The sequence below is a fragment of the Triturus cristatus genome, chromosome 3_2 (genome assembly GCF_964204655.1).
Source record: "Triturus cristatus chromosome 3_2, aTriCri1.1, whole genome shotgun sequence".
Taxonomy (NCBI): domain Eukaryota; kingdom Metazoa; phylum Chordata; class Amphibia; order Caudata; family Salamandridae; genus Triturus; species Triturus cristatus.
Window position 1 is genome coordinate 880,484,192 of NC_140584.1, and position 27,723 is coordinate 880,511,914.

Consider the following 27,723-nt stretch of genomic DNA (forward strand, 5'->3'; position numbering starts at 1 on the left):
GAAGGGCACAATCCTTAAATTTGGAGAGTTAAGAGAGAAATACGATATGGCTCCAGGGGAGGTATTTAGGTACCTACAGATTCGACATGCCCTTACCCCAGCTCTTTCTGACATGTGCGATATACCCGAGTCGGAGTCCTTGGAGGATTGACTGCTAGACGGGCCGTTGCTCAATAAAGCCATATCACTAACTTAGAAAAAACTATGCAACAACCTACCAGACACGTTCCACAAACTCCGAGAGAATTGGCAGATAGATCTCGGGCCCATTGACGATGAAGACTGGCAAACGGCGCTAATGACCCGAGGGAGGCGGCCATCACCCTTCGTTTCCGACTAATCCAACTTAAAATCTTACATAGATCATATCTCACCGGGGTAACAATGGCGAAGATAGACTCGAGATCCGATGCGCTCTGCTTATATGGCTGCCAACAAGCGGCAACCTTTTATCATACAATTTGGGACTGTCCAGTTGTACGACCCATATGGGAGGGGGCCATGAGAGATATCCAAGATACACTGCGGAAGGGGCTCACCCTTACATCACGACTGGGCCTTCTCAATATGTGGGAACAGACTGACCTCACAGAAGTGGAACAGCAACTAACCACACTGGGTTACACCTTAGTCAAGCGTGAGATTGCGAAACAGGGGGTGGTGGCGGATAGGCCTTCACATCGAGTGTGGGCAAAGGAGATTGACAAATGTATGGTAGCTGAGAAGGAGGTATTTAAATCGAGAAGGTGTCCAAAGAAATGGGACAGAAAATGGGGCAAATGGAATGTATATCTAGGTGACCTATGTGTTTCCCCATCGAGGGAAATGGAATTGCAATGCACTAGGGGGTGGCTTTTGGAGATACCGTGAATACACCTGGGTTACTCTCCCAAATGGTTTCAATGTACTGTATAACTTTCCAAAATGTTGACCAAGTATTGTATGTGACTTCTAATGCTGTGAAATTAATAAAAATATATTTTAAACAAAAATGCAATTTTTCTTTTTTTTAAAACCACACTTTTTCTTGGCCCCCGCTTGACGGATCACCCTGAAACTTTCCATACACAACCAGGCCAAGTGGGGCACTGTTTTTGAGAAATTCCATAAGGAATCGTCAAACGGTGGTAAAGTTATAAGCAAGTCAAAAATCACCTTTCCTATGGAAACCTGGTCCTAACTATAACTACCTACTGGCGATCATTGTTCCCAGTAAGCTGCGGTTGCACACAGGGTGTTTTCCAAGCTCACAGACAGTCTTACAAAGCGCGCACGTCTCTGCTTAGCAAAAGATTTAGACCATTCACCAGCCACAGCATCTTAAAGACTGGGCCTGAAATGTATGGTGAAACTCTTCTGTGTGTTAAGGAAATACTTCCCTGAATTTTGAATGCACCATATCCTACTCTAACTTGTTTGTTGAATGATTTAGAGCTAGAGCCATTCCTTGGCTCTGCTCTACTCATTAATTTCTTAGCTCGTCCACCTCTACTCTGAGGTATTCCTTCTCCTGTATTGCTATATTCTCGGGTGATTGCGTTAAAAATGACTGAAATGGGGATGGCCAGGGTAATTTAGTATTTCTTCTGGTGCTCTTTTGTTAGCCTTCCACATTACTGCGTGATTTTTTACAGGCCCTACGTGATGCATCTGTCTGTCACTAAAGCAGACATACAAGCTGATAAATGTATACAAGAACTACATTTTATCTTTCCTTTCTCAGGTTTGCTGAATGATATTTACATATACCACCTGCCGTTCTTGAATGCCCAACCAATAGGGGTGGGCGGAATTTGCATAGTCGTGCTACATAAAGCTCTGCGGAACGGTAAAAAATCTCAGTGAGCACGTAGAGTTCTGCAAACACGCGTAATTGCTTGTTCTGGCCGTTCGCGATGCTATTTTCCTGTTCACGAACGCTGTTTGTGTGATCGGGAGGAAATATCTCACAAACACGCATTTTTAAAGCGCGAACAAGCAAAAAAGTCCGCGAAGCCGCGGATCGCGGAATTTTTGCCCACTGTGGATTATAGTTAGATTTTGGGTCCAGTCATGGCGACTCACTTGAGGAAGACAACAGCACTACAATGCCCAGCAAGCCATGTGGGTTGACACGCCCATCAGGGCGGGAAGAGAATATTTGAGGTGGTGCTGCGAAAGAGCCGTGACTGAACTCATTCCAAAAAGCCCGCAGCCCTTGATGAAGTGCTTTGCACGAAACGCGTCGGCCAGGACTTGATGATCAAGCGAAGTTCTTTTCCACTGCTTGCGATGTATTTCTCCATTAAATGAAGTTGGCTACAGTTACTTACCTGTCGTGGGCCCCTCATTGCAGGCAACTTTGGAGGTTGGATATATATATATATATATATATATATATATATATATATATATATATATATATATATATATATATATATATATATATATATATATATATATATATATATATATATATATATATATATACTTTCAGGATAGGAGCGGGCCACGAGTTTTGAAAATTTCGCGAAGATTCGTCAACCGGCATCAAAGTTATTCCAAATAGAATGTTGCGGATATCCTATGGATAATAGGTCCTAATTATAACTACCTACTGGTGACCGCCAGTAGGTAATATATATAGATATAGAGATGGATATATATATAGATAGCTAGATGGATAATAGTATAGTCCTATAATCATATATTCAGTTTTATATAGCGTGAGCACAGCCCAAGGACAGACACAAGCCCCAATTATATTACACAAGGTGAGATTCATTTAATTATAAGCACAGTAGATTTAGTGATTTGCACAGAATTAAAGGATGTTGAGCCATCTCCGGGCCTCAAACCTGCTTCCCCTGATCCAAAGTTGACATCACAGACCATTAGGCCACTTCCATAGTTCTCAATGTATGTATGATAGTCATACACAAGTGGTATGGTTGTGTATGATCACTTATAGTGAACATATTCTCTGTTGAAATGGATTTGTGAAGTAAAAGTAACGGTAGCAAGAAATACTGGAAGGTTCACCCTAAATCTTGCGTGGGAATACTTAAAAGGGTTTCTTTTAAAACTGGATTTAGGGACGTTGTTCAGCACCTTTGCACTGGTGCACAAACCTGGCTAATCGTTTTAAATATTACTTTCATGTAGATCAGAACTTTTGCAGCACACCAAAAATTCGGGTTGTGTCCCCACACTTTGAGAAACACTGCTCTGTAACATACTTGCTCCCTAGTCCCTACTCCTTCTCCTCCTATTTTCTGTCATTTTATTCCTCTCTTTTCATGTGTCATCTTCTCTTCTTATTACTTGTAAAGTCTACTAGAATCTTTCCATTTGCGGTTTTCTCTTTCCCTCACTTCACGTCTCCTTCTCCTCAACCTTCCCTCTCCAGCCTCTTCCTTAGCAGCTCCTTCTCCTCAGCCTGGTCAACAGTTTACCAGTCATGGCAGTGCCAGGGACATTGGTGCATAAGGTGTGGTTAATGAGCATTGTTGTGCCATGGTCCAGCCACCTGCATTTCTAGTCCATGTTGTGCTGAAAGCAAATTACTCTCATCGGGGACTTACTCACTATTGAGATCATTCATAGATCTGAAGTGAACTTTATTTACAGTCCAACCTCACTTTAGGCGAAGGTTTATCTTCAAAATGGCAATTTTAATATTGTTCCAGCTGGTTCAGTCCACTTTAATGGAACTATTTAGTTGAACCAGCATATTCTATCAGTGTGGCTAATGCCTCCAGTGACTCAGGGTGTTATATGTGAATGAGCCCACACTGAGGCACCACTTGAGCAACACAAACCGTGCTTCTCTGTTCAATAACCAAAGCTGTTGGCTCAGTATATGCTATTTTTGAATTGTTTTCTGTTAGAAGCATGAGGTAGACTGAAAGGGTTTGAGTTTAATTTACTCTTCTACCGTTTTGAGTATTTTGCTACGTTCTCCTGTGGTGGTTCACTTTGTGCTTCAGTTCTCCGCTTCCACCCCTAAACAAGGCGACGAATAACAGAAATGGAAATTCAGTGCATCGGTCGACTACAGCAAAACTTGGTCCAGGCAAAAAGTTTGCTTAATTCGGATTATAAAAAAACAAAGTGATAGAACAGAACTCTGAGTTAATCTCAGAGCTTTATTCCAGGCCTTCGTTTTGCCTACAGTGCACTCTAGTCAAAGCCCAGCCATATGCAAATCGGTCTTAGTCCTGGCCTCTCAGTACAGTTCAGCTTGAACCGCCAAGCCGGGGCCCCTTCGGGTAGGAACACAAACGATCACAGTCCAGTTTCAGTCTCGTTTTTTAAAGCGATCTTAATCTTGGAAATGTAATCTTGGGCACCATGTCATTTAGCCCAGGCACGTAGAGCCTGGGCTAAATGTATGTCCCACATGGTTTAATTTGTAAAATAAGAAGTGGGGCCCAAAGTTTTGCTCAGAAGCCGCCACCAGCGCAACAGGAGGTTATGGTGATGAATACCAAGGCTACCTAGTCTTCATTCCCCCTCGTGCATTTTTAATCCATCACTAGACACTCCCTACACTTCACTCATTTCTGCACGTTTTTGTTTGTCCCTGCTTTCTACCTTTTTTCACTGTTTTTCCGTCTTTTTCCTCCTAGTTCTTACCCCCTTTTGTGTTTTTCTTGCTCTTGTTTTGGGACAAAGTCTGATGCATAAAACAACGGAAATTACCGGCTCAAATTGTGCACTAATGTTCTCTGCTCATTGTGACATAGAACACGAATTACTCCTCACTGCTAAGGGTCAATGAATCTAAAACGGGTCTGGGATTGCATGTATTACCATTCAGCAGTGACCTGGCCTGTCACTTAAGGTGCAAACATTCCTGCAGGAGTAGGACCGAGACTGATGTGCATAAGGTTTTCTCTGTCTAGAGTAATACAGAGGATGAATACACAATGGACTGGATTGTGGACCGCACGAGAGATCACCAGTGGCCAAAATTAAGCATTGCTTCCATCACTTTGTTGTTAATTTGGTTTATAGGTGATGAGATGAGATACAAAATTAGTTGTCACCATCTATTACCCACTGGTAAATATGCTCTGGTTGTTGGCACCAGGCAGGATGCCTCAGTGAGTTGAACGCTTGCCACTGGAGCATGCGGTGATCAGCAGGTCAAAAGTTAAATTCCTGCCACAGCAATGAATTGGAAACTGGCAAGGCCACCTCAACCTTCCATCTTTAATAGTATCACCTGTTACTTACAGTGCTTAAAAGTGGCAGAAGTGTGGAATGAAGCGCTATATTAAATACCAGTTAAAAAGTGCAAGGAATAACCTTTCCAATGACTAGCAGATAACCAGAAACTCTTAATGATATCAACTCTCATGATCCCCATGAGACCATTTCCACGAGCCAACAGAAGAAGAATGTGCAAGTAAACACTGTCTGCAAGCCTCTGAACAGTAACTCTCGGCAAGATTCTGCCTCCTCTTCCTAGGGTCATGGCAGAGGGACAGGGTGTACGAACTGTGATGTGTCTGTTGATCTTGGAAGGGCGTTCTTCGAACACAAAGCGTGCATTTTACATTTTTGGGATTTGGAGGAGAATGTGTATGACAGGGCCAAAAAACTCTAGGTGGGCGTTGCCCTGCTGGGAAGACCACTAATCCAGCTATTTCCAGTCTGCCCAGTTTAATATAAACGTTACAAAATTCTTGCACCTATACATCTTAATAAAACATCATTGGGCAGTTAAAATTCTAAATATTTATTAATTGTTACAATAAATAGGAATAAAGTAGATTTTACTAAACACGTAAAATCTACTCCTATTCATGTTTAGAATATTAAAAAGTTGCACCTTACCGACCGTTCAGAAAGTACCACATACATTGAGCCCTTGCCTGAAAAACATAGACGGGTTAGCATTGTTTGTATGTTGATGTATCCAGGTAGTTTCCATGACAGGCACATTTTTATGGATTTCTATGTAATTCAGAATAAATTCTCAACAACATAGTTGAGGTGGAAAACACCCCAAGTCTGATTTAAGGAATTCACGACTGGCTTTGGGGTTTACCTTGGAACTAGATCTGTCTTTAAAGGGCCCAGAAACCGGAGTATTAGTTTAGCTGTGTGATGTTGTAAGTAACTGCATTGTGAACTTTTTCCCACCATTTTGAAATTTGTCTCTCCATAACATTTAATGGCAGAGTTCATAATCGTAGAATAGAACCATTTCTTAAAATCCGCATAACGACAAGGGATATGCCTCACTTTCCTACTGAAATGAAAAACCTGGGCACCAGGCCTTAACCCCTTTTGTGCCACGCCCTTTCCCCCTCCTGTGCCGGGCGTTTCATTAGTGGGTGGGGTTCATGACGAGATAGTCTCGTCATGGGCACAGCGCGACCGTGCTCCATGACGAGACTATCTCGTCATGGGCACTGAAGAGGTTAAACTGAGATGCTCATCATTTGTGTGTTTTAATTGTTTTGTAAAGCAATGGTTTGTGACGGATAGGCACTTAGTCGCATTGTTTTCGATAGCCCATCCCTTTCCTGTATAATACCGAGGACATAGAGATTAATGATTGCTTCTTTGCTTGAGCTGAGTAGTCTGAGGTCTAGTAAGTAATCTTGAGGGAGATAATATAAAGGTCTTCTCCATTAAGGTGGATGATGCCACTGGCGCCGTTTGCACAATTGGGTTGGTCACAGCGGTATGTGGTGGGAGTCCAAGAACAGTTCACCGCACCTCTGATTTGTCGATCGGTTTTCAAAGTAGCAACACTAGACCTGAGGCCTGCAAAGCAGTAGCCAGGAACGTTTTGTTGTGCTATGCTTCACTAGAGCGGCATAAGTTCTACCACAATTTTCCATATCAGACTGTGTGCACCTGTGGTTGCCAGTAATTCAACAACAACTTGTCCACTTACGGGTCACACCTAAGTGATCGAGTGGCCAACCCGCCTTCCCCTCCAAGGCGTGATTCAATTGCTTGAGACGTTGCTAGGATGTGAAAATCTTTCAACTGTTCTTTTAACCTTCGAACATCACATCTGGAGAGTTATACTTAGTGCTTTAGAAAAACTCTAATAATTTACAAATAAATAAAAAAAGAATACTCCGCATAATAACCATAGTACCAAACAGGCAAGTGCCATGTTTGATTTGAAGGTAAACGGTTTTAAATAATATGTTACCATATAGTTTATCATGCGCTTTAACTGAAACTTCAACCCCGTGGAGGTTTAACTTGGGAAGAGACCCCTCCATAGTTTTCCATGACCCTCCCCTTACAGGTTCATGCGGCCTACAGAGGCTATGCAGGAATAAAGTCTCAGCTTAGCGCAGCGAGGTCCGCTGTGGTCTTTTTGACTTCATGGTGTGAGGGATCTCCTGAGCACCGGCTGTTACTACTTTAAGACTAGGCTCTAGAACCCTCCTCTCAAAGGTGTAATCTGTTTAACTTTATTCTTTATTTTCCATCATTCCTTGGCTACGCAAATTATTTTATAGACAATTCTCGCCCATTACCTTCAACGCTACCAAATGTATCTCTACGCAGTATTGCCAGTAGCCTCTCTGGGCCACAGAAGGTGATGTAAATGTTTCACTGTGCTGTACAAATGGATAGCAGGATACCTGTGTGTGGTCGTGTTGCTATGTCATCTTTAGGCTTTTCATTCCTTTATACGCCTGGCCCAGAGACAGCTTAAGCTAACTCACCAGCCTCATGTAATGAAAGAAAATGATAAATAAATGCATAACTTATGGAGGGGATTTGGGTCAACCCTCTTCATTCATTGGTCTGTACAACTATCATTCACAACTTACACCCACTGATTAGGCGTCAGTTAGGGGTTCTGTTATAGAGGGTTTGTTACTTCGCGGTGTCGGTGCTCACTCTGCTCTCTTCCGTTCATAGCGCTTTGATGCCTTCTGGTCTAATGCGCTTTAGAAATGTTACAAACACAAATATGCCATGCCATACAGGATGAGGCAGTGAGTCAGCCCATTTCAGTCACTAGCCTCTTGCACTTTGTGTGACAGCATTTTTACTTAATGACAGCTACACATTTGCCTAAAAAGAGTACTTCAGTGCCAAGGCTGAGGGCAATTTACTTTACTGGGACAATTCTTTTGTAGGTCTCGCTGAATCAGCGCATGCGCTGCTCTGCGAGAAATTTAGTGTGTGGATTTTTGAAGTGCTGCCACAGGCTTTTCGTGGCCTAGCGCTTGCGTTCACGCGAGCGTGCAGGCCTGCAGCCGCCATGTGGGTGTCTGTCAAGACTCATTAAGCCTTGCTTGCCTCAATGAGCTTTCACTTTCGTGTTTGTTGCTAGTAAGGAGTAGGCTTTTCTTTCTGATATGCTCTGCCTGCACAGTGTGTTTATTCTAATTTAGTCTAGAATGTTCCTTCTCTGACGACACCTTCTGCCTGTGGAAGAATAGCAAAACATGCGCCTATTCAGAAATGCTGCCGTGTCACCTGGCAGTGTACTCTTGAATAGCAAGCATTCTGACCTTGGATTTTCCTGCAGTTTTCAGTTGTTTCTAGTCAGCGAGGCATCGCAATGTTCTTCCTGATCCTTCAAGCAATTACATTCCAGCCCCGCTTGTTATAGCTGCTATTCAGGAAGCGCCGACCTCCAACTGACCCTCTCTTGCTTGCCCCCACCCCCTCGTGAACTTATTCTGGGAATCTTACCCTGCCTTGAAAATAAAACGCCCCAGAATATTCGCTCTTCTAACATAGTAAATCGTTTCTCGTTCAGATGCTTGCCTTTTTTTTTTTTAAATGGTTTTTTCTCCCTGGTGTTTATTTGAAAATTCTGCCTTAGGTTTATTTGTGTGTGACCGCAGCTGGGTAAGTTAATGCAGGTGTGCGCACGTGTGCTGAATGACTCCAGTCACTGCTGCTGAGAGCAGAAGTTGTCTCGATCCTTCCGAGCAGTCAGCAGCTCTCAGTTATGCCAGCAAGGCCTGCTAGTTACAGAAGCCCAGTTGGGGTAAGAGTTTCCTTTGGAGGTGGCTATATTATTTTGCAACTTGCCAGTTCTGTAACTTTATCTCCGCATTCGAAAAAAATGGCAGTAACAGAAAGGGTATATATATCCTGTTCTGTGGGTGAAAGGGTGAAAAAATTGCACCAGCAGTCTTTACCCATCATGTAAAACATGATCGCAGAGAAAGTCTCACATTGTTCTTAGAAAATAACCAAAGCGGGACTGTCACCGAAAGATAAAGTCCTTCCTCATCCACAAAGAAAATGGGAGAAATAACGTCTGTGTTTTGTTTGTTTCCAAATTAAGCCTTGTGAGCTAGCGCCTGTGTGCAAGGTTCGAAGTGGAAAATAACCCGACTGTTGACATTCTGCGCTTAAACAGTGCTAGTATTGTTTTAGACTTCAAAACCACAAATTATTATAATGATGGCGTCACAAGAAACGACAGGACGATCATGACATCACTGGGAGTCGCCGTGACACTTCGCCCAAAATCAGAAGAAATTACATGGTGGCTTTCGAACCGGATAGCATCGTGAGAAATAGCTGCCATGAAATAAAAGACCGGCCTTCGCTTCATTGACCTATATATCCATATATGCCAACATTTTAAAACTAGAAAGATATTTTCAAAAAAAGTCACGGGACTTCATTTTCCCCCTTGATGTACATTGAAGCAAAGGGAATTTTAGGAGGGAGACAGCCAAAATAAATCCATTTTAGCTTTTAAAAACTGGGAGTCTCCCACCTGATTCGGGTCTGTTGGTATATATGTCTATCGTGGGCCATATTACAGAAGTGCCCTGGGGGCGCAATGCCGTTTCTGGGCCCCAAGGAACTTTGGTATTACAGAAGGTGCCGCAGACGCTTGTGCGTTCCCTTCTGTAATACTGATTGCTCTGGCGCACATAAAGCTCCAGTGCTGCCATCGGAGGGTGTTCTCTCATTTGCATAGGAGCATGGCCCCATGCCAATGAGGGAATCCCTTTTCCTCTGCGCCTGCACCTTATTACAGATGGGGGCACATTGGAAAAGAAACTGTGAGGAGGCACACGGACAGTACACCACCACTGTCAGTGTGCCCCCAGCTGGCAGCCCTCTGGAGGGGTAAAAGGAGTCCTATGCACCCCCAGGCATCCCTTTGCAGGTGGGTACAGTCACTCACTGTGCCCACCTGCAAGGGGATCTCTCTTAAACGTGCAGGTGGGTTGCTGCCTGCACTGTGAAACACGCAGTGGCTTCAAAGCAGCTGCTCCATTTTTCACATGAATGCGCTGCCCTAGGGGCAGCTCAAGTTTGCAGCTGCCCTGGGGGCAGAGCATTCATCCTAATAAGGCACATTTTCCTTGTTTGCGCAGGGCACACACCTTTTAAAAGGTGCAAACGAGGAAAATGAGGCTTCTGTATGATACGGCCCCTGTTCGTCGGCAAGCATCAGTGCAGTGCAGCGTGGAGGATCGGTGTCTCCATTAGCTTGAGTGGCTTTCATTTCACAGTACTTTGCGGCTTTCAGAGGGTTTTTGGTAATTCTCTGAAACCTACTAAGAGATCGATTCAGGCGAGCAACTCCCTATTATTAAAGCCCGGAATGGCTTTCTTTTAACATTCTCCCTCCTAAAAGCGCCTCAACTTCAATGCGAGTTAAAGAGGAAAATAAATGCTTACGATTATTTTTTCAACATCTTCCCCTTTGATGTTTACAAATGTTGCTATGTATGCTCTTCTCCTCTTCAGGAACCGAGCTTTGATCTTATTACTTGCATGGATTCTTTATTGTAATTCAAACACTGATCACAGTACAAGCAATAGGATGGTGAGAACCATAATAATTACAACAAGTATTAGCCAAGCCATTAGGTCTCGGCAAGATGCTGTGCAGCATGGTCAAAAATATATATTTTTAAAAGATCCAATGATGTGGTTGCAGTGGTCACATTATTTTGTAGACACATGAATACGTGATGTGTGCACGCATGCTTCATTATGCATACAAGCCTATAAAAGGACCCTGGTGCATCTATGTTTTTTTTAGCTGTAGGAGATGGATCTATAAATAAAACAAATGAAAAAGAAATAGTACGAAAGTGCTTTATTAAGTTGGATGGGTCCACAACAATTTGCTGTCTGATTCTCCCACCAGACTAAAAGATTTAAGAAACAAGCATTGACATAGCCAATAGGTCTCGCTTTTGGGACTTTATAAGTATTTAGTTATGCAGCACAATATCCTTGGTGCAACAACAACTGTTGCATGGCTAAACACTTATAAGGTCCCAAAGGTGAGACCTATTGGCTATGCCAATGCTTGTTTAAATTGCACTCAATATCCCTTCTTTACCCGTCATTAAGTTTTAGTCTATGTATTATGTGACTGGTATTCAAAGGTTCTAATAAGAATCCTATTTGAATTGCAATAAAACTGAAAAGGCTTTTTTACGCCTGCCATGGGCCCACCTTCCTGCCTGGTATTAAAAGTATATGAATGGTCATTTTTTCATTTAAAGTTAATATTGGAAGCATGGAATCCTAAATTTAAGGAGCACCATATTTTTTTATATTTTTATTTTCTTCCATTTAGGAACTAAGAAAAAACTATCTGTGCCTTATCACAATGAAGCATTGAAATAGTGTATTCCGTCTTCCCTTCTGCCTGTTTGTCTTGCGGTGCTTCTGAGGGTTCTGGCTGACCTGTGCAGCATATACAATCTCTTGCCTTCTCTTGCAGACTGAAGGGGGATGAGGTGGACGCCATGGTGGGGGAGCAGAGCGGCCGGTGGAAGGAGATCAGCATGAGTCCAGCAGCTCCTCTCCCGTCTGATCCTGTGCCCACCGTCAAGCTGCTAATCAAGTCTTTTGACTCTGCGGAACAAGGTACGGAAACCTATACTGTGTCTTTAGAGTTACCATTTGATGCCCGATTTGTTACTATTTCTTCCTTGGACATGTGTCAAGGGTCATCCTTTATCCTCTCTTCTCTAGACACCAATAGAAAGCAGTTTTACCCATGGGCATCTTTTCAAATTTGAGAAAGTGCCGCTCTGCTTCCCCTTGAGGGAATACTGTCCATGCGACCTCCAGAAATGGGGATTATGAATATTAAAATTATGGAAGTCCTGCTGCTCTCCACAGCTTTCTCATTTGAACTATAACTCAAAGTCTCTGTTAAATGGTTTGTTTTCCTTATGTTTCTTTGTGCGTGTCCACAAGAAAATGGCAACTGTGCAAAAGAAGCTGTCAAAATAATCCCAACAAAATTTCCCTCTCTTCCCCAATGCAGAGTGATGATGAAAGACCTTTGAGTTTGTCATCCATGTTACATCTATAGGCTGGAGCAGTGGATCAGATTTAGACAACACCGATGTCTCGCGGCTCCAGTTCCCACCTATTGGGATCCCTGATTGTTTTCAGCATCATAGATTCTTTGATAGAACGGGTGGTCCATTGTATCTTGGCTTTGTCTAATAATTAAAGTGACAGTATCGAAGTCTTCCATGGATTGCCGTGTGTTTAAAACATGAATCCTCTCTGCGGAGCCTCGGTGGTATCCTTAAACATATTCCTGTGTCCGTCCATCTGATGCTTGCGCAACGATTGTGATTCTTGCAAATAACATTGGCAGTTTTTGCTTCTATATTTTTCTCTGACTTGAAAAACAGGAAGGGAGGATTGTTCTATCTGGCACCTCACTCAGCTATTCATGTCCATTGTTTTTGTCATAGACGCCGTTTACCCCTCCGATTTGAAGTATGGAACTATTAGGTATCCTACAAAAAGAATGTGTTTTGCATTGTTAACCATGGATTATTTTTACATCGAAAACATTATCACAGGATCTGGGTACAGCAAACGTTACAAATTCTCTGCCCCTTCTCTGCCAATAGATGGTTGGGGAGCAATTTAGTCTATAAGCCATCAACTGTTGGCCTCTTATACAGCCAATCATAATAGATTAGGCAAGTGTTTAGATATCTAAACCACTCGTAATTACTCTGGGTGCATTTCATAACATCGTTCCATAGTTCATCTAGTCTATTACAGATGGCCAGCCATATGCAAATCAGCCCTGGTCATGCTCCAATAGGAACAGTTCAGCCCATTCATGGCCCATTGGAACTTAAACCTCTTTGAATGTAAAACTTTGGATGTTCGTTGACCAACACTGCCACTTTCTGTGGGACCGAAACCTCGGCAAGAAAAATTACTTTGGTACATCCCCACTCGACATCTCTGCTCCTCTTCGGACGGTCTGGCGAAAGTTCCTAGGTTTAATAGGGTCAAACTGGGTGGATGTGCTTTCAGCATTGCTGCAGCAAGGCTGTGGAATGAGCTGCCACCTTGTATCAGACAGTGTAATTCCCTGCTGCTGTTCAGAAAAAGGACATGGTTGTTTCCTAGAATTTGTCCTCTGATTATTGCCCACTCCCTCTGTTGTCTCTCTGATTAATATTGGTCCTCCAAATTACGTATTGCAGCGCCAGGGTACCAGTGGGGTGTTTGCTGCGCTTAATAAATATTATATACATACATACACATACATATGCGTCTACTGTGAGGTAGTAATTGTTGTTTGTTACGAACCTGGGCTTGGATTTGGACATTCTACCCAAAGAGTAATGGAACTACAGGCCAGAGGGGAGTCCGGCTCACTTCAGCTAGGGTGTAAATAGATACTGTTGAGACAGGTGAATCAGACTGTGACACTCTTCCATGCACCCTTTCTCTGCAGGCTCCACAGGGCAGAGCATGCCAATCCAGGCGCCACCCCGCAGTCTCTTGAGCGGCATCCCGGTACGGACAGCCCCGGCAGCGGCAGTGTCTCCCATGCAGGTAAGATGTCCTCTGGCCCCCTCTATATGGACTGGCAAGACAACCGAACACAATGATGTCCCGGGGGAGTGAAATGTGATGGGCATCGCAATGTACTAACTGCACAAATGCACTGGAAAGAGCAGGGTAAAGGAGAAGGTTTAACAACACATTTATAATGTGGCTTCTTAGAAATTATGGAACCCTAGAATTTGTGTCCTGAAATTAGCCATACAAAATGTATTTGCAAACCATAGAGACTAGAAATTTGACACATTACAAATGGAGCATCTTCATCTATACGCGGTGAAATGGAAGGATGTTGTTTTCTGTTCTTTACTTTGGAAAAAGTCACTATTCACCCTGTTATTCACCCTGTTATCCCCCCTTTACCACAGGTAACCTCACGTTCTTGGGCTGCATTATAGAACTGGAACCACTCTGTTCTTATGCATCTGCTCAAATATTTAATTAGGGTGTTATGTAATCAGTACTGAGCACTGTAAAAGGATTAAGGGCACAATTATTACAAATTACATCATAAGCAAACTGAAAGGGAAAAATGTACTGGAGAAACAATCAATCACCCTCTGAGCAAAGGAGCTTACTGTCTAGGAGTGGAACTAACACAGCATCACAAGGAAGTCCCTCGAAAAGAAAGTTTGCAATAACCATTGGTTTAAGATGGAGAACAAAGCACAGGAAAAAGCTGATGGACAAAGACATTAGTCCAAGAATTGAAGGACGAGGAGGTTGCAGCAGAGGAAACTTAGACAGGATAGGAATGCAAGGGGCTAAAATACAACAAGCATTTTCAATACAATAGGTCTCGCTTTTGCCAGAGTTTAAGCTTTTGGCATTGTACATAACAGTGCCTTTTATTTACCTGTTTTGATAATTAACACATAAATAAAAGGCATTGTTTTTTACAATGCCAAAGGCTCAAACTCTTGTGAATGCGAGACCTATTGCATTTCAAAGAAGCGGTCATTGTCCCTGGCTGCGTGTAAAGTGGAAGCACTGAATGTTGCTGGAAAGTATGTTGTGCCTGTAGTAGGTGAAACTCATTAAAGAAAATAGTTCTTATAGAAGTACCATGTAACAAACTAAGTAAAAGGGCCAGTCCTCATGGGAGGTTACAAATAAAGACAAGGTGGTACTAAGGAGGGACTAACAAGCCTGTTAACGAATCAAGCCAGCTGTAGGAAGGGCAATGACCCAAACCAATGACAAATATGGGCGGGGAGTGTGCGGGGCTTCAGGTCCATATTCACACACAGAATGCCTCACAGAGCCCCAGGCTCGACCTAAAAATATGGAGATAAGGTGGGTACAGCCTAGATAAGTGTAACACTAAGAACATGAGCTGTCAGGAATCTGTGACCTGCATTAGTGAACGCACACCGAACTAGCAAACTATCTGAAGGTACAGAAGGCTGCATTTAAATTGAAGTACAGCGGGAGTGAGAATTGATGTGCTAAGGGACATGGAGCGCTAAAATGTAGAGCTACATAGGACAGAAGTGGAAACTACTAGACAGTGGAATAGCAGGATTTCAATGGCGGTTTCAGGAATGGCAGTACGCAATGTTGAGGCCAGGAAAGGGCTGCTCTGTTTTAAGTAAGCGGGTGTGCGAGATCTGCGGGCTGGAGGAATAATGAGCGCCACTTAACATACCTTAAGGGATCTCCACCTTTTCTCTAAAAAGAGCTACTCGTGTTCAATGAAAATCCTACTGAGTGACTGATAATATTAGAGAAGTGACAGTGACCATATAAGTAACCACATGAGATAAGCTTACATTAGTGGCCACCATATGCAAGAATTCAACAGGCAAATTTTCTAATTTAGTTCACTGGGCTGATACAGGAAAGCTACTTACAGGTAGCTGGAAGGCTACCTGTAGCTCATGAGCTACTCGTTGGAGAAGCCTGCTAAACTGATCTGTTCAGCACGCGACATGAAACGGCCGGGGGCATGCGACGTAATTGAATTTGTAGTAAAAACTCCCCAGCCATTGGTAGGGGTGCAGGGCCCCTTGGCCTGATGCAAATAAATAATCCTTTACAGTAACATCATTAGACTGACACCCCTAGTGGTTCAGTCCAGTCTGCTAGGAGGGGACCATGACCCAGCCCCGAGGTCAAGCTGTCTACTGCAGGCTTCAATGGCTGCCAGACAACAGCAGACATGGGTTTATAACAGCTCTGTTTCCGCCTTGCCGGGGATGTAAAAACATAAAGAAAACACACAACTCGTTAGTCTCATTCAATTTTATGATGACTTGAAGAACCAGAAACCTTATGGGCCTGGCGGCGCAGGGTATGCCTTGATCTCCTGGGTTCTCCTGCTTCAGCTAACAGAGACACGGGGACACTCTGTCGGCGTAAAAGATCAGATTTTATTAGCTGCAGCTAGAACAGTTGTCCTAGAAGTACACACGGTATGTTCTCAGGAGACTGCCACTTCACTCCGTGGCACACAATCTTTTATAGTACATAGGTGACATATACATTAACGAAGGACACACCTAAAACATACATGAAAGACCAATAGGAATAGTCTGAAAGTAAGTCAAAGCCAATAGAAAGAATTGGAAAACAAAAGTATCGAGTAACTCGAAGAAGTCTCTCCTCCAACTGTGTTTGCCACCCCTCCCACAGGTTAAGGTATTAACGTGTCTGTAACTGACTTGCAGGTGGCGAGATACGTTCGTGTGTTTTGGAGGACAGTTGTGAAACGAGAGAATACGAGCAGAGGACAGCGAAGGCCAGAAGATAAGATAAAGTCAGGAGAGAATAGTGTGAACCAACAGATAGTTAAGACAGGGATTAGAAAAACCAGACAGGGATTAGTGTACTCGGCCAGTCTCTAACACCAGCTTTGTAAACAGAGGCAGAAGGCTATTTTGACACGATACTGCAGGAAAAGCAGAAAAGACTTCGTTCGTCGCGCTGCCTGAGTGCCGGCAACACAAAATGGCGGCGGAGCACAAAATGGAGGCTCAATACGATCGTGATCGAAAATCAAATTTCCTCAGACTTTGTTTCTTTAAATTGAAGGTAAAAAAGCTGGAGGTTTCTACCTCATAATGGTAAAGAGAGGCGTATATGGGATTAAGAAATTGTGAATCCCTACCTCAGCTTATATAGATATTTTGTTTGGCCTGAGGAGAGGCACCTTCATAGACCAGGTCCATTTTGTATTTATATTGATAATTGAGTGGAGGGCGACCTGGTTTTTTCTTTCCCTCTGTAGCTCCTTGTTGTATGTTTTCTCAAATTATCAACCCTGACACAAAATGCAGCAGTTCTGGCACGTAATACAGCCATGTGATACAAATGCAGCAACCACTGCACATAATGGAGCATCATTGGCATGGTACAGAACACCACCGGCAGCACAGGCCCCACTCCAGCATAGTCACACAATGCACCAGCCCCAACTCACAGAGCACCTGTCCTGGCACACAATGCACTAGTCCTGTCACAGAAAGCACCAGCCCTGGCACAAATGAGAATGGGTCTGGGTTTGATTGTGTTCCCCATCAGAGGTGATGTTGATGGGCAATTCGGCCTGGAGTGTTCTTTCTGAAGCCGAGCCAAGACTGATTTGCATACATCCAGTCTCCAACAAACCTGGCATAACAACAAGGTTGCACAAAATGCAACACCATGGTTAGAGATTCCAGTGGCTACAGCAGAGAATACACTAGTTTGGTACACGAGTTCTGGAATATAGAGCACCAGCCCAAAACATGAGGGCTTTACCTGGCACATGGCACTCCAATTCTGTCACGTAGAGCTTCAGCCCAAGCACACGGAGCACCATCCCTGAAACTCATTGCACCATTTGTGGCATATAAAGCACAGCCCCTTGTGCATAACGCATTTCCGTTTGTAGATAAGATAGATTATTCTGGTGCAAGATGAGGTACCTGCTGCACCTATCTGGCCACATACCAGCATAGCATTGGCACAAAATTCACTGGCTATATCACAGAATTCACCAGTCATGGCTCACAAACCACTGACCTTGGCGAAATACTACTACTTATGGTAGAGGTAGCAGTTAATTGGTTTGTGGATTAGCCCCTGGACACAATGAGCAAGATCCTAGCGCATAAACTTCAATGTCAAAAAGCACAGAGATAACTTGAAAATGTTTAATAAAACCAAAAATAATTTGACCAAATAATGCAGTTAATACCATTAAACATGAGTCGACGTTTCAGCCATTATGGTTTAATTGACCCAGGCGTTCATCAGGACAGATTTTCTCAGGACATTTAGGAAAGCAACCTAGAGAGTTCCTCTAGAACTTGTAAAGGGAAAATGGCCGAAATAGGACCTGGGAGAAACTGGAGATAAAACAACCATTCAAGGCAAAGCAGAAGACCAGTTCGGAGCAGCTAGGAGGTGTGTGGAAGGAACTCGTAGGACCACGTCCACCAGGGTCACCACCAATTATTTCAGACTTGTGAAATTACAAAGAAGACATATTTTAAACGAGCCAAACAAAAAGGATCAGGAAAGTTTGCAGACAGAGTCCAACACGCTGCAATCTGTGACTACACAAGAACGGTCAAATGTTTTTTCTCCAGTTTGTCCTAGGTCCTTTTCCTTTACAACTTCTGAAACGTCTACTCTTGTTTTATAATATGGACTGCATCATTTGTTAAAACTATTTTTGGTTTCATTGAACGTTTTCAAGATATGTCTGTGCTTTTTGACTTTTAGTCTTAGATATTTGCACATAACATTATATGAGCAATTGATGAGCATTGGTAGGGTTATTTCCTGGCATGTGTTTGAAATCGTATTATTTTCCTGGCAGTGGATCTATGAAAAATGTAAGAACTCACCAGATGCATGGCTCCTGGACTCATTCAGTGTGCTATATCAAGGACCCTGGGTGCATACTGTAGACAGGCCAGATGAAAGGGTTCAGCTACACCCTAGGTCTGAAATAAGTGCCTGCAAAAAAATGTGCAATGAATCGAGAATGGAGGGTTTGGAGGTTGGGGAAAGCATGGCGGGTTCGAGACTGGTACTGCTGGGCATGTAACCCTATTCAGCATGGTAGTAGGTTCCTTTAGACTCACAGTGATGAAGACTAATCCAAGATAGCAAATTCCCCAACATAAAAATTGGGGCAGGTGGGTCACTTCCAGGGCACTTCTGGAAAGGACAATATAACGTAGACACCACAAGCAGTGCCTTGCAACATTGGAAGTTGGTGGGTTTCTCGCTTTTTACTCGTGTCCTCCCCTCCTTCTCAGATGTTGTTGTTTTCTAGTGTTCTCTGTGTGGGAGTCATACACTGCTACAGATTTATAGACTGGATTTCATCACAGGTGTTGGAACTGTACTGTTTTTCAACTTGAAGAGAGCATTCCACCAATCAGTCACCTCTGGCTCACTCTCCCTCAACCTAGTTGGTAGTAACTGCAGGACTTGCCTGTAACTTTTCAACTGTTCTTGCTCAAGGTAATTCAGTAATCATTTCCTTTGGAAAAGTTGTCAGATTCCTCCATGCACTATCAGTGTACCTTTTTCTCTCTCCAATATCCACTGTTTTTCTGGGTCCAGACTATTTTGGGCTGCCCCAATGGTCTTAGGAGGGCTTAAGTCCCAGCGAAGCCTGGGATCGCCAAGCCTTCGGTCCTGACAACTAGTGTGTCTCCTCCTTGACAGGATATGAGATAGACCATGTACCTCCTGTGGGCTCTGGCACAAGCATTTCTCTGTTTTGCATCTGAACCTATAAATGTTTTGCGACTTCAAGGATATAATCCTCCTTGGAATTGTTTACAATCATTAGGTATGAGATTGCTTTTTAAGTCCGCCTACAGAAAAGTCTGTCGATTCTATGTCTTTCTAACCAATATATTTTGGCAAGCGTTCTGTGAGTCACAATTGTTCCACAGTTTCTTGTGGCTGGAATGCACTATTTTCAAGGAGATGACATGAGCTTGCTGAATATGTTCTCTCCTGCTGTAGATTTTTCCAGTTCTAATTTACCTAAACCTAATGCCATGTGATCACTCACAGCAAAGGGATCCTTCAACTTTGAAAGCCTGTCTAGTGGCAGGGGTGTAGCTATCAGTGGTGGAGCTGGTGCAATGCACCAGGGCCCCAAAATGTTAGGGAGCCCTACCCCAGAAGCCCTTTGAGCCTTGTGAGGGCACCTAAGTAATCATGCCGGGGTTCTAAAGAAGACTTTACATTTTGGTTTTATCCTATTACATTTGTTGTGCGTTCAAAGACAGAGGTCAAATATCATTCTACTATTCTGACAAATTGCCGCTTATTCTTTTAACATCAAAACTGGTGTTTAGTGTTCTTTATCTTACAGCAAAGTTTAAGGATTTTGTAAAGTTAAATATGTGCCAATCTTGCTGTTGTGAAAGGAAAGGCTGTATGATCTTGTTGTCTTCTAACACAACAATATTTAAATACTTACATACCCAAAACTATTTTAAAAAAATGAATGCCCCCCTGGGCCCGCCATCCATGGGTCACCCAGGGGGCATTCATTGTTATCACATTTTGGGCCCGCCACCCATGGGGGCAATTTTTTATGCAGTTTTGGGCTGTGAGACCCTCCTTCTATTGACCTACTGGCGAGGAGGCCACAAGAACAATACAATACAAAGAGGGTCGTATTCTTCAAATTTCGTGAGCACTTTTGTAAAAAGCTCTATCTTTTTACAAAACTGCCAATTTAGCAATTTTGTGGCAAATCGCGAAATCCTGAAGAGTCTGCATGTAACGTGTCTTCAAAATTTTTTGAAGTATATTTCTTTGACACGCTTTTCACCTTAGTCTATTAGATTATATCACTGAATTGAGAGGCGTTTACCGAAAATGATAAAACCATACATGTCCCTCCCACCCAGAATACAATACTAGTCAACTAAGAGACAAGTTGGTTGTCATGTGCACCCTTTATGTAAGCTAGATTCTTATTTTACACAGAGCAACATTATAGTTAATTAAGTCAAACACAAAGCGAGATTTTTAGACAGAACATACACATATTCAAGGGTGTTTCATAGGCAATAATGAAAAGAAATAGAAGGCACGATAAAATGAAATAATTGCCATGGATCACACAATTTGATCAAGGGGCCAAGCCAGGACTGATCCCAGCTTTTCTGGTTTCACACTGTGTAATTCAGCCACTAGATATCCTTTTCTCGCTCCTGTTTGACATCAAAGTTTAATGGTTTGTCTTTCATATTGGTGGTGAGGTTAGAGTGTTTGGTAGCAGTGGAAGCCACAAGAAAACTCAGCTCATTTTGAGCTTGAGGGCTCAGGAGGACCTCAAGCTGAACCAGAGCCTAGTGTCTGCCTCAATCCTTCGTTTCTCACCCATCTCTATGCTTTACGCTAGGTATTCTGTGCCTGATATAAGCTTAGATGCAGCTGCCAGTGTGATACCTGTTTTGTATATGAGGATATCTTCGCTTGCACTGCGGATGACCATCTTGTACCTGTGCTGCATGTGAGGGGAACTTACACTACTTCCAAATGCTTGGGGGGTTGGGTGTCTGTCTATCTGTCTGAATCTGAAGCAAGCTTGCACTGGTCCCGAGTTTCACACTTGCTCCATGTTTTTGGAGGAACCTGCACTGGCCCTGCAGTGCCACACTTATTTCATGACTTTGAAGGAAGCTTGCACTGACTGGCCCTGCACTAGCATACCTGTTTAGTGTCTTTGAAGGAAGCTTGAACTGGCTAGCACAACAGTACCATACTTGTTTTATGTCTTTGAAGGAAACTTGCATTGGTTCTTCAGTACCACACTTGCTCCATGTCTTTCATGGAAAATTCTGACTCTCTTGACCACTACTCCTGCTTCCTGTGCTCTTATCTATTCTGTGTGTATTGGTCTGACCAAAAGACTGTTTTAGCTGTCTCACCAGCCTCCTATTTTCACAAAAATAATACATAATCTTGCTAAGAGAAAATGGGCTTTAGGTAAATCCACTTCAGCTATTCATCAGACAGAGTGTCGTTCAAATATTAGTTCAGCTCTTCATAACAGCATACATACAATTGGGCAGTGGATCAACCCTCTTCAGCCACGGGCTTTGTTGCCCAGATTTGGCTAGGTCTAGTAGACAACCGATGGTCTTTAGGATGTAAGGCAGTCTGGTTAACTGTATTTTGCGTCTGCCATCTTGGAACAGCAAAAAGTATAAGCAGAGTTTGCAGAATAAAGATAGTGGCATGGTTTGGAAGCTTGCAGCTTTGACGCCTGGTGCTCTGCATAAGAAAGTTGTGGTTGAGTAGCAATGGCAGCACAGCTGGTAGTACTGTCATTACTCAACTAGCATTAGTCTGCATATGCGTGAGCAGCTGGAGGATGAATTTATGGGACTATCTCCGGAGGTCGGAAAAGAGATGGAAAAATGCAAAATACAGTTAACCAGACTGCCTGACATCCTAAAGACCATCGGTTGTCTACTAGACCGAGCCAAATCTGGGCAACAAAGCCCGTGGCTGAAGAGGGTTGATCCACTGCCCAATTGTATGTATGCTGTTATGAAGAGCTGAACTAATATTTGAACGACACTCTGTCTGATGAATAGCTGAAGTGGACTTACCTAAAGCCCATTTTCTCTTAGCAAGATTATGTATTATTTTTGTGAAAATAGTAGGCTGGTAACTACCTGTCCAAAGTAAAATAAATAGTGTCTACCTGGGTCTTATTAGGCGAGAACGAGCGAGTACCCTACACTCGGACCAACATTTGCTGACAGGATGTGCTCTCTTCCTGCACTGGCAGAGTCCTGCTTGTGGGTTCCCTGCTGTTTTGAATGGTGCCAACTTGTAATGTCTGCATTTTTTCAGAGCGGCCCATTTCCCAGTCTCTTTTTAAACTTTTGTCGCACTTTGGATAAAGGCGGGCATTGCCATCATTGCTTTTTTTGCCTGGAGGGGGCCTCGGGCAGCAGGGGGAGCTTCTTTCACAGCACAAAGTGTCAACAAAAACGCGGATAAGTGACATGGCAGGCATTGCTGGAGCTGAAAGGATGCGGCGCCGAGAGCCCTGGCTGCCAAGACTGAGAGAGAAGGCGCTTCATGGCCGATTAAACAGCCCGAGCCTAAGCCTGCAGCTTTCCACTGGGAAGCTCTGAAGAGCTTTTCTGGGTGTTGAATGGGGGCTGCGATGATGTCATGTTTTGGAAGTCCAAGTGACAAACACGCTTCCCCCTCCACACTTATCGCCTCGGTACCCCTTCCTTCTTTTTGAAGGGAAGGAATTCTAAAGGGAACCCCTTCCACTGCCACCCCCTAAATTCACTTGTTGGTTATTGCAAAGACTCCCTGTATTCCGTTTTTTGCTATTTTTTGCAGATGTAGGCAGAAATAAATCTGTCATTTTTGTTTATTTGTAAATATGAACAGAAACTGGAATTAGTTTGTTTTGGGTGACTCTAAATGCTGTTTGTCATAAGAGCCAGGCCAGTAGCTGCACGGATTGATAAGAGATGGGGTTAAAGAGGGAGATCGTTTCCTAACGAGGCTTAAACAGCTGTGGATGTGCCCAAAGTTGCACTAAAATGTGCATGTTTCCATGAGTGCATTAATTCAGCATTTGAGTTGAAACCTCTCATTAAATTAAGAGTGTACATTAGGTTGAATAAATGTGGATATATGCTAGTTTTAGCTTCACTTTTTCACAACTCCCAAAAGAAATATAGATAAACAAAGATACAATTTGCAAACCAATATAGACAAATACAGCTGGAAATGTCAGAAAAATAAATACTATACAACCACGAGCCCTAGTTATGAGTGAGAGGTCCTCCCCCACCCCCCTTTGAAGCAGAAAAACAGGGCAAACTAAAAGAGGTTCGAAGCTGTGTCCTTCAGCAGTGGAGAGATCATACCCCTGAATATTGTGCACTAGAAATATAGTGCGCCCCAGAGATGGCGTAATATGTAGATCCTGTGGCCAATCGGTTAAATGTACCCATGCAGTAAGGGAGATGCTTCCGTTCATTATTGGAATGGGATACTGATATTTTCACCAATTCTGTATCCATAATGCAACTTTGTAAAAGACTATTTGAAGGGGCCAAGGGGGTACATGTGGAGACTGAAAGTTCTAGAATATTTGCATACACTTTTTATAACGTCTGTTACATTATCATTTAAGTAACACACAGTGGTCCCTTGTAAAAAAAAATAATCACAACAGCGAAGCACTAGGGATTTGCTTGCGTACAGTCAGTGGCGTCCGGCACGGATCAGGAGGGCAGCGGGTGTAAAAAAACAAAAAAACTAACTTCTCACTACTTCCTCGCTGCATCGCTCCTCATTAGCCCCTAGCTCTGGCCGGGAACAGGAAGCACACCTAGGCTCCCCATAGCTAATCACGACGCTGCAATGCAGCTTTGTGTTTGACCTGAGTGCCGTGGTTCGGCGCACAGACGCTTATTGGGAGCTTAGGCATGTTCTCCACGCAGGCTGTAATGCAACCTGCACAGATAAGCTGCAAAGTGCACATGAATGTTTGGACGGCCCGGGACGGCCGGCCAAACATTCATGCACACTTACACAGTGTGCTCACTACTCCCCCTGCTCCTGTAGTCAGAGAAGCCCCACCCTGCCTTGCAAAGCTGCCACAGCAGGACAAAATAAAATGAAAATAACGTGTGTTATTAGCATTTTATTTTTCCTTCATTTCACAGCTAAAAAGCAGTGAGGCGATGCTCCTCCACCTCAACAGAGGAGCCTCCACAGTGTACAATGCACTCTGTTAAACTGGGTTGAGGTAGCACAACAAGCATGGAGTATAAAGGCGTTTAATTTATACATAGCCTGTAGCAAGACCAAAACCATGTGCACACAATTTCAATTATATATACTGGTTTTTGAAGGGTTTAACACTTTACGAATACAAATTAGTAGCATCCAATTGTAATCTAATTATATGTTGTGTTACATTTGTAGTTACCATCAAAATGGTCTTTAAGGTGCCGAGGCGTAACGTAGTAGAAAGCCACTAGAGCTCTGCAATTTTATTGTGAACACAGGCAGGTACCAAGGAGCTTTCTGCAAGCCGATTGGTCACCTGTATCTGCATGAGCAAAGGAACGAGGTTCCACACATAACCAGGTGAACAGGGAGAGAATAGTCTCCAGAAAAGTGAGGAACAGAAGGAGGCCATTTAGAAGCAAAACGCAATTTTAAAGAAGTAATGTAGCATACGTAACTGGATGCCAGGAATGAGGGCCTGTAACCGGACTATGTGCGGAATACACAGGCCCTTAAAATACAGGAAATGGCCTAAGGGCAGCCAGTGCAGATTTCGCAGCATATGTGACAAATGGGGCCGTATTACACATTGTCATTGTTTGCGCCGGGCGCACCTTTTAAAAGGCGTGCTGGGCGCAAACAATAAAAATGCGCCCTATTAAGATGTATTCGCTGACCCCAGGGCAGCCGCAAAGTTGCGCTGACCCCTTGGGGCATCACATTCATGTGGAAACATGGAGCAGCTGCTGGCAGTGCAACCCGCCTGCACATTTAAAGGGGATTAGCGATCCCCTTGCAGGCGGGTGCAGTCAGTCACTGCACCCGCCTGCAAGGAGATGTCTGGGGGGCTCCATAGGACCCACTTTCTCCCCTCCAGAGGGCTGTTCTTACTGTGAGTGTGCCCCTTAGAGCTTTTTTGCCTCTGCGCCCGCGTCTGTAATATGTCATGGGTGCAGAGGCAAAGGAATTATTTCATTTGCATGGGGCACACCCCTATTCAAATGAGGGAACGCCCCCTAAAAGTAGAGCTGGTGCTTTAGGTGTGCCAGTACTATTGGTATTAGTGAAGGGGATGCACAAACATTTGTGCCCCCTTCTGTAAAATCAAAGTGCCCCAGGGCGCGCAAACTGGGCACACATGCTTGTTGCGCCCCCGGGGCACTTATTGTTGTTATACGGCCCATGGAATGTTGCTGATCTATGGATACACTTGAGATGACCACTCAATGAAGGTGGCAGCCACAGGCTTCTGTGAGGGCCACACCTGGTGGGTATCACTCATCTCACATGTTAACAAGATATGTGTATTCCCCCCAACCTTCATCACCTAATTGCAATCTTTTATCACCTCCAACCCTCCCTAGGCTGCTCCACGGTTCCACTCAGCTGAACCGTGCTTCTTCTTTCTTCTCGCCTTCACAACAGCCCTAAATACCCTCCAGCTTGTTCTAGAAAGCAGGCGCCAATAATTCTTACCACCTCAGCCAAGCACCCTGCGCTCTCCCATTGCCTCCTCATGTAAACATGTACATATGCATGCATGCATAGTTGTCTAGACTGTGGCTATCTGTTGACTGTACACTCACCAAGCACGCCTCACAAACTGCTTACGGCCTTTGGTACCATGGTTCTGTAGCTATGTACAGCATCCCTTGTTGAACTGCCTGTCACTTGTCAAATAAATATGTCACAGTTCCCATTAAGAGATGTCACGGTTGACTTGCATAGTTATACACAAGGCATGTCGTGGATAAGGCAATTGTTAAAGCATTTTAGATACGTGTGAGTGCACCACCGATGTTAACTAATGCATGCACTATTTATGTATTTTCCATTTCACAAAATAAATATTGCAGGAGACTTTTCCGCAGGTTGCCCTTCTCAGTCCTGATGCTTTGAAAAATAAATATTATCAAAAGAGACAGGCATGGCCGCCACAAGCAGGGAAGCCGCAGTTCCTTTCCCAAACCACAAGTAGAGCCAATGTTCTCATAGCATAGAGAGAAGTAGAGCGGATCAGATACTGTCTGTTGACAACTTTTGGCAGATCTGTCAGTCTGATACTCTGCCCAAAAGGTGTTCTCACCCCCGTGGGTATGAACAGTCCTAACCTGTGATGAAATATGTGAAATCTTTGGCATCCTGAAGTCAATATAACTAAGCTTTTTATACCCTAGAGAAATCATGGCTGTCTCCTTTATTTGAGACACTTGCGGGTTGCAACTTATGTTGTCGCTACATGTTTCCTCTTTTTTTGTTTTCGCTCTTATTGTATTGGGTTGGTTTTGCTACAAATGTTTAGGATGTTTACTTGTTTAGTGACTAACCGTACCCTCTCTGTTCTGATGTACAGCGCTCTAATAAAACTTTTCAAATAAATTATTTTCAAACATTGCAGAAAAAAATCAAATCTGCAGCGTAATACCCATGAACAACCTAAGAAAAAATTCTAAACATATGCGCATTAACATTTCTCATACAACAACCAAAGATACATGGACTAGATCGCACTGTAATTATTTTGTTTCTTTAGTCCACAATGATGCATTTTTAAAAAGGCAAGCTATTTAGAACTAGGTCCTGTTCGCACTCGTTTGCTTAGCTCGCTTGTGTAACCATGCCAGGGTCTCTGCTTCTGTGTCGCACACATCTCTCTTCAGCCAATCTTTGTGTGCTAGGCTCTCGATCACCGCAGCCAGAGTTCTCTCCAGCCCCCCGCCCTTAAAGCTCCCTACTCTTGATAAGTGCCCAATGTCACTTCAGAAAGGGGACCTCTTGTACCTCACTCAGAGTTTGCTACTGGCTGCCCAACAGTGAGCTGTGGAACATGGCTGCATGGGCTGAAATAATGGAGCAAGGCTAGTCCACACCCTGGTCTTTCTTTTTCTATCTGTGTTCGGGGGAATCCATAGACCTGCCTTCCCATGTAGTCTTCTTGAATGAAGTCTCTAAAACTTGCCAAGCAAGCCATATCCGTGATAGGCTGCACATCTCGATAGAGCAAGCCTTGTTCTACCCAACCGCAGAATGCTCCATTAAGAATGTCTGGCCTCTGACCTTCTATTCGCATCTGGCTTCTTCACACCGGAAGAAATGCTGCAGTGATGCGCTTAGCTGGATTATCCGCTGGCCCAACTACCACAAATTGAGTTTGAGAGTCATAGCTCTACTCCA

General features: G+C 43.5%; 1 protein-coding gene across 2 annotated transcripts in view; it reads left to right on the top strand.

The window, feature by feature from the left end:
- The window catches only part of SPECC1 (sperm antigen with calponin homology and coiled-coil domains 1), a 1,265,733-nt gene that overhangs the window by 667,998 nt on the left and 570,012 nt on the right, over nucleotides 1-27,723 (top strand). For both annotated transcript variants that reach the window (XM_085649254.1, XM_085649255.1), the window contains 2 exons: nucleotides 11,693-11,838; nucleotides 13,694-13,794. In XM_085649254.1, coding sequence (XP_085505380.1) covers nucleotides 11,693-11,838; nucleotides 13,694-13,794 — 247 coding nt within the window. The remainder of the gene's footprint in view (nucleotides 1-11,692; nucleotides 11,839-13,693; nucleotides 13,795-27,723) is intronic.